The 8,146-nt window shown below is 45.6% G+C and overlaps 1 protein-coding gene across 1 annotated transcript; it reads left to right on the top strand.

The window, feature by feature from the left end:
- Positions 1-3,016: 3,016 nt before the first annotated feature.
- On the top strand, positions 3,017-8,146 carry cyc1.L (cytochrome c-1 L homeolog). Its single transcript, NM_001086910.1, is given in 7 exon segments — positions 3,017-3,156; positions 4,353-4,543; positions 5,726-5,852; positions 6,137-6,294; positions 6,500-6,660; positions 6,961-7,061; positions 7,756-8,146. Coding segments are annotated over 7 exon segments (930 nt in total). The 5' UTR covers positions 3,017-3,069; the 3' UTR covers positions 7,861-8,146.

Here is an 8,146-nt window from a genome sequence, read left to right as displayed (position 1 = left end):
CAAGGGGTTATTTACTAAACTCCGGTGGGGCTTTTTGCGGCAAAACTCAAAATGTTTTGTTTCTTTTTTAAAACTCAAATTTTTTTCGATTTATTAAAGGCCAATGCTGCAAAAAGTCAGACTTTAATGGGCGTCGGTGACATTTCGTGGGCGGCAGATTTTTGGCCGAAACGAAATGGGTCAAATTCGCCCATCTGAAAATCTGGCATCTCAGACCTGTCCAGGTTGTATATAAGTCAATGGGACAGGTTCTGATTCTTTTGTGCAAGTTTCTGTGGAATTAGCCAGAAAATCCAACTGTTTTTAGCAAATATCCCAAAAAAATCTAACTTTTCAGGCAAAAGCCTATAAAAATGGAGCAATTCGGGAAAAAAAATCAGAAAAAAATTCTCTGATTTGGGTTTTCGCTCAAGTTCTTACCCAAACAAATTAAATGGAGCTTTTTTTCAGTAATAAATAAGCTAAAATTGGGTACAGGAGTTTGGTTGTGTTTTTTTTAATTTTAAAAACAAGATTTATTCCATTTTTACTAAATGACCCTCCTAAAGTCAAGGCCTGTGGGAACAGGAAGCTGAGGGGCCTAAATTGCACTCACTGACACACTTAGGGGCAGATTTATCAAAGGTTGAAGTGAAAATTCCAATTTTTAAAATTCGAATCTTGAGCAATTTTTTTGAGTATTTCGACTAGGGAATAGTCCAAATTAGATTCAAATTTGCAAAAAAATTTGGAAAATGCAAATATCGATATTTATTTATGTACTGAATTTGACTTTCGACCATTCGCCATCTAAAACCTGCCGAATTGCCCCCGTTGCAGCCTATGGGGGACCTCCTAGAGTCAATTGGTCAATTTTTTTTTTTTTTTTGGGAAAAACTTTGATCGGATGCGATCGAAAACGGACCTATTCGCCAAAAAAACTAATTTAGATTTTTGATCATTTTGATTGGTCTTTTTTCGTTCGAATTTCGAAGTTATGGGAGTTCAAAAAAACTCCCATTACTTTGAAATTTGACTGTTGATAAATCTGCCGGTTAGTAGAAGTGACAGTTGCTGGAGCCTTTGCTGCACTTTCCCATCTCTATATCTCAGGGGTCTCTGCTGTCATACCTCCCAACTGTCCCTTTTTCGGAGGGACAGTCCCTCTTTTGACAGCTCAACCCGCAGTTCCTCATTTGTACTGGAAAGTCCCTCTTTTCTCTGCACTGAACAGCCAGAAAAAGAAACAAAGTTTCTCACTTAATTGGCTTTTAGCAGAGAGCCCAGAACAGCTAACAGGTGCAAATAAGATACTTTGTAACAATTTTGAGACACAAAAACACAGTTTAGATAAGGAGAAATATTTTCAAACTTTCATAACCTGCCAAATTTTGTAAAACAAACATGGTAATTAGGGGGTGTGGCCACAGAAAGGGGTGTGGTCAAAAAAATTGCTGCGCTACGTGCGGAAAAAAATTTTTTGTCCCTCTTTTTACTTCCAAAATGTTGGGAGGTATGTACTGTCAGATCTCTGTCTCACGGGAATGTGAATAAACACAATTACACGGACTCTGATCTAATAAAAGATACGTGGGATTAATGTTCCTCATTCACTCGCTCAGGGTTTAGCCGACGCCTGACGGGGACTTTGTGCAAAATCTCGAATAAAATCCCATTGAGCTCAGCAGATTTTTATTCCTCTCATTTAGGCAGAATGTTGAATGAATTCCTTTGGAATATTATAAAGACGTTACACTGGACCGTTACAGATGGGATATTGTTGCCTTTAAAAAACCTTTCATTTAACGTTTAGTAGAATATAAAATGTACAAATCTAAGCAACTTTTCAGTCGGTCTTCATTATTTATTTTTTATAGGTTTTTAATTATTTGCCTTTTTCTTCTGATTCTTTGCAGCTTTCAAATGGGGGTCACTGACCCCGTCTAATAACAAATGCTCTGTAAGGCTACACGTGTGTTGTTTAGGGAAGCACTGAAACCAGGATTCGTTCATGAAAGATTCGGCCGAATAGCGAACCAAATCCTAATTAACATATGCAAATTAGGGGCGGGGAGGGAAATCATGTGACACTGTATTTTACAAAATAAGGAAGTAAAAAATGTTTTCCACCCCTAATTTGCATATGTAAATTAGGATTTGATTTGCTATTTGGCCGAATGTTTCATGAATGATTCGTGGGTTCAGCCCGAATCCAAAATAGTGGATTTAGTGTATCCCTAGTTTTGTATTGTTACTTTTTATTCCTCGTCTTTCTATTCAGTCTCTCTCCTATTCATATTCCAGTCTCTTATTCATATCAATCCATGGTTGCTAGGGGAATTTAGAGCCTAGCAACCAGACTTCTGAATAAAAAGCAAAATAAGTCAAAAACCACAAATAATAAAAAATGAAGACCAATTACAAATTGTCTCAGAATGTCCCTCTCTACATCATATTAACAGTTAATTTAAAGGGGAACAAGCCCTGTCATGAGTCTGATACAAGTTACACAAGGTTACTAAATATATATTAGATCCTGGCCCTGTACCTGAGGGAAACTCTAGGATTACGCATAATAATAATAACAATAATAATAATAATAAAAAGGAGTGACAGTGACGTGCAGGTGAGTGACAGCTACACTTGTATCTATGTTCCCGCCCCTCAATAGCCAAGATCAGGGTGCGCATGCGCAGTGGAGGCAGCAAAGGTGGTTCATGGTCAAAGGAAGCAAGTTGGGAAAGTCAGCGGCGGCATGTTTGTACTCCCTCCCTGTAACCCGCCTGCGCTATGATTTGCATCAAGAATCTTACACTTTTGTTTAAGAATAGTGATTTTATATATGTCGCAGTGTTTATCTCTACTATATAACGATAAACTATAGGAGATATATAAGTAGCGTTAGGGTGTACTAAGATGGCTACTGCCAGCCCAATGTAATTAAATATGACGTCAGTGACTAGAGGTGTACCAAGATGGCGCAGAGTCAGACCAAATACGTGAGGCTGAGTGCCAAGTTGGTAGCGGGTCCGGAAGTGACGTAAAGCCGGCTGGAAGGCGGGGATCAAGCTTCCTGTGTGAGAGAGAAAGATGGCGGCGGCGTGCCTGGTTTTGCGGAGGTCGCTGCGGGGAGCAGTACTGCAAGGGGGACGGGTGGCCTGGCCGGTGGCTCCTCAGGTGAGAGTTTAATGGGAGAGATGCGCTTGTGGTTTCCTGGGCCAGAGGGGGAAGAGGCGGGGAAGTCTCGGCTAGTGACCGGGCACTGAATGAAGGTCACCGGTGTGTGAGCTCGGTCTGTACCGTCTTCCTGCTGAGGGGTCGCTGCTTGGGGACAAGGCTACAAATGGACACGGCATGGGGGGTGTAGAGGCGGGTGGTTCTGTACAACTAATGGGGCTTATTCCCTGTTCGACCCGGGGTTTCACTGCAGCCAATCAGCACCTTCCTGTCAGCTGTCCGTCCCGCTGCAGCCAATCACAAGTAAATCACAACTCAAAGCTGATTCGCTGCACTTGGATCCCGCCTGTGTCCCACTTTTAGTTCCTGAGCCCGTGTGTAATGGACTTACTGTGTGTCAGTGGCCCAGGAGCCGTGTATCCTCCACCCTCTAACTCCTGCCTCCCTCTGTCCTGTCCTGACTCACTGACTGACTCACTGCTGGAGGTGCTGGGAGTTGTAGTTCAGATGTAACGGAGTAATACAGGCTCCTCCCCCTCTACATCTTCTCTTGTTATTGTCCCCCCTGCACATTGTGACCCCCCCCGCCCACAGGATTGAGCCCCTTACTGACCCCCCCCCACAGTTGCCCCTGTCTCTACTGCCTGTGACACCCCTGGATCCTATTCACAGTGTAATGAGGGGCCCTGGGGCCACATGTGACTTTACAAGAGATATTGGGGGCCCATGACTTGCCCTTTAACTTGTTACCCCCCCTCCAGTCTGATCTTGTTGGAGATGTGGCTGCTGAATGTATTGTTGTTGTTATTATTATTATTATTCAGTGTAGGAGTCAGTTGTACTTCTGCTCTTGTGCTGGAGGTCAGGACATTCTTATAAGACTAATTGACACTCACAGTGACTCAGTACAACTGTTTGTATTTAGAGAGACCCCACAGTGACACCATAATCCCAGCCCCGGGGGTTACAGCCGGCGACCCCTTGTTACAGCCGACGACCCCTCGTTACAGCCGACGACCCCTCGTTACAGCCGGCGACCCCTCGTTACAGCCGGCGACCCCTCGTTACAGCCGGCGACCCCTCGTTACAGCCGGCGACCCCTCGTTACAGCCGGCGACCCCTCGTTACAGCCGGCGACCCCTCGTTACAGCCGGCAACCCCTCGTTACAGCCTGTGACCATTTCTTTGTCTTTCAGGCCAACATGTCGTTCTCGGCTCTGTCCCGGGGCAGGAAAGTGGCTCTCTCTACATTGGGTATTTTGGTCGCTGGAGGCTCCGGTTTGGCATTTGCTCTCCACCAATCAGTGAAAGCCAGTGAATTAGAGCTGCACCCACCCTCCTACCCATGGAGCCACAGTGGATTTCTCTCCTCTTTGGATCATGGCAGGTAATGGGGCAACCTGGAGACTGGGGGCAATGTCAATATTTGTCTCACTGGTGCTGACTCTGCTCCTGACTGGGGGTCAGACTGGTAACAAGGCAATATTCCCCCTCCCCCAACGTACATATACCATGGCCATTATAACTGCAGTCAGGTGGGTGTGGCTTTCCAAAGTGCAGTGAATCATCTAGAAGCTTCTTTACTGGCACTCCATCCTAGTCTCACTCAGTGAGTGTCGGGTTGAGCGAGTGTCGGGTTGAGCGAGTGTCGGGTTGAGCGAGTGTCGGGTTGAGCGAAGGCCTCTCATTCGCCAGTCAGTAAGTAGATCTGATCTTTGGCCCCTGAGCTCAGGTAGAACCATCACTGTATGACACTTACACGTAATTGAGGTCAGTAAACTCCCTCCAAAAATATATCTCTCTGTTTCTCAACCAATCATTGTCTTCCAGCTTCAACCAACACAATCCTGCTGTGAGTCACTGGCACGTTTCTCCTGCTCTGATTGGCTGATGCAATCATGAGGCTCTGGGCCCTTTGCAGGACAGTGATGGGCACCTGAGGTTCAGGATTTGACCAATTATAGTTCAGGATTGTGATTCGCTGGAATCCTGTGTTCCCAGCCAAACTGCAACAGAACCCCCTACTGTCATGTGACTATAATTCCCCAGGAACTCAGTTTTTAGGGGATTTTCTCAGCTCTGAACATGATAATCAAAGTCTGGACCCAGTTCTGTGTTTGTGGAGAATTTGCGATTTAGCAGAATACAAAAATTATAAAAAAGTTGATCCCTAAGTAATTGGAATGGATTGTTCAGCCCCTCGATAGATCCCTCCTGAAACAGTGATGTCACGTGAGCCCGCCCACATACCGGCAGATGGGGAAATGGACGGGACAGAGAGGACTTTATTGGGGTCAAAGATCAGGGTCCCCCTCAACTCCAAACATGGTTCCAGATATGAGAACATTGCTGTATCAGCCAATCAGCTGCAAGATGTGTAAAAAGTGACAGTTGCTGATAATGCAGATCATAATATACCGTTTTTCTTGGTGTAAGTGAGTCGTGTACTTATTGGCCAATCACCTGCCCGGACCAACCTCTCTTACTCAGCGAATCACAAGGCAGATGAGTGTCCCGCAATTGATTCCCTTCCTCGTCACCATTAACTGTCAGTTTGTTTCCTACTCAGCATCCGCCGTGGTTACCAGGTGTACAAGCAGGTGTGTGCCGCGTGTCACAGTATGGAATACTTGGCCTTTAGGAATCTCATCGGCGTCTCCCACACTGAAGCAGAAGCCAAAGCTCTGGCGGAGGAGGTAAAGTCCATCATCATCATCAGTAAAGCAGGGGGGGCCAATATCTAAGGACCCCCCATTCAGTGAACTTTTCTCTTAAAAAGGGAACCAGCCTGGCAACTAAATTCATGGAGGGTGGCGGGTCACAAATTTGCTCGATTGTCCCCCCAGTGAATCGCTGTCCATTAATGAGGAGGAGAATAGTGGCCCCTCATTGGCTGTACATTTCCCTGCACTTGGCATCACTAGAAGATTCTATTGAGGGGAGTTTCCCCACTGACCCCCCACTTTGTGTCTTTGTTCAGTTTGAGATTCAGGATGGGCCGGATGAGAATGGGGAGATGTTCCTTCGCCCCGGGAAACTGTCCGATTATTTCCCCAAACCGTATGCCAACGAGGAGGCGGCCAGAGCGTCCAACAACGGGGCCCTGCCCCCAGATCTCAGCTACATCGCCAACGCCAGGTACTTTCACTTGTCCCCCACTGAAATGTAACCTTCCTATAGCCGCCGCCCCTTTATCTTCTCTCAGTATAACAGACCCCTCCCATGGCTCCTCCCTCTCCCCCTGGGGTGCTGACGCCTAACCTTCCTATAGCCGCCGCCCCTTTATCGTCTCTCAGTATGACACACCCCCTCTATCCTTGTGGTAATAAATGTTGTGTTACAGGCACGGGGGCGAGGATTACATCTTCTCTCTTCTGACTGGTTACTGCGACCCTCCTGCCGGCGTCACTTTAAGAGAAGGACTTTACTACAACCCCTACTTCCCAGGCCAGGCCGTCGGGATGGCACCCCCTATTTATAACGAGGTTTTGGAATATGAGGATGGTGAGTGGCCTCAGCTGGGCAGACATTTTATTTACACTCTGATAGAGACTCAGCCTAATCCTAGTGCCAGAAAGTGAGACTGCCCAGCTTGTCTGATGTTTCTCTGCAGGGATGTGAGAAATGGGGGGAGTGGCGTTAGAGTGGCATGAATATGCAGTTCATATGGAGTCTCAGTACCAGTGAAATGGGGGGGTATGGCGTTAGAGTGGCGTTAGAGTGGCGTTAGAGTGGCACGAATATGCAGTTCATATAGAGTCTCAGTACCAGTGTTACCTGACATATTTTCTCTGCTGTTCCCAGGGACACCGGCCACCATGTCTCAGGTTGCTAAGGACGTGTCCACATTCCTGCGTTGGGCTTCAGAACCAGAACACGACCATCGCAAGCGCATGGGCCTTAAAGTGAGTGGTTTTTCCTCTTATCTTTAAAGGGATACTGTCATTGGAAAACATGTTTTTTTCAAAACGCATCAGTTAATAGTGCTACTCCTGCAGAATTCTGCACTGAAATCCATTTCTCAAAAGAGCAAACAGATTTTTTTATATTCAATTTTGAAATCTGACATGGGGCTAGGCATATTGTCAATTTCCCAGATGCCCCTGGTCATGTGACTTGTGCTCTGATAAACTTAAGTGACTCTTTACTGCAAGTTGGAGCGATATCACCCCCTCCCTTTCCCCCCAGCATATATACTATATTTTACAAAAGGGGGTACTTTTATTCACTATATATATTAGATAGATAGATAGATAGATAGAGAGTCTCAGGGAGAACTGCTGCAATGACTCGCCCCAAACTGGGGGTACTTTATTATAATACACAAGTTTCAGTGAGTCATGTGACAGAAATGACATCAGAACTCACCGTTTATAACTGATATAATTTACAGGATATTCATGGCTTTTGTGTAATATATAAATATATATATATATATATTTAATAAATAATAATGTGTGTGGCACTAGCGAGGCTCCTCCTCCTCCTCTGATTGGCTGCAGCAGGATGTGCCGGGGTATAGGCGCAGTGTCAGTAGTGTAGTACACTCCTCATTATACAGATCTACTCGACTGCCAACATTAATGTCTCCTCCCGCAGGTGCTGATGATCTCCTCCATCCTCATCCCTCTCATCTATTACATGAAGAGACACAGATGGAGTGTTCTGAAGTCCAGGAAGATCGCCTACAGACCCCCCAAGTAACGGATTGTGCCCCCCTGTGTATCAGTGGCCTGGGCTAGCGGCTGCAATGGAGGAGTTGCCCAAACACACGGCCCCTTTGCTCCTCGGAGCAGGAACATCACAGACGCTGCGTCCGTAGCTCCATCTTTGCTTTTTTTTTTATGGGTTTTTTTTTGTCATAGGGAATTTTTCTTCTCTGTTAAAGTCCGAAAAGAAGCCCCCCGAGGAGATAAAGGGACCCGTGCAAAGAAAACATTGTCTTTTGTCCATTACTTCCCTTAAATTAAACAAAAATAGATCTTTTAAA

This window comes from Xenopus laevis, chromosome 6L (assembly GCF_017654675.1).
Source record: "Xenopus laevis strain J_2021 chromosome 6L, Xenopus_laevis_v10.1, whole genome shotgun sequence".
In the NCBI taxonomy this organism is placed as follows: Eukaryota; Metazoa; Chordata; class Amphibia; order Anura; family Pipidae; genus Xenopus; species Xenopus laevis.
The sequence above is the reverse complement of the archived record's forward strand: the minus strand, read 5'-3'. Positions and strand labels throughout refer to the sequence as shown.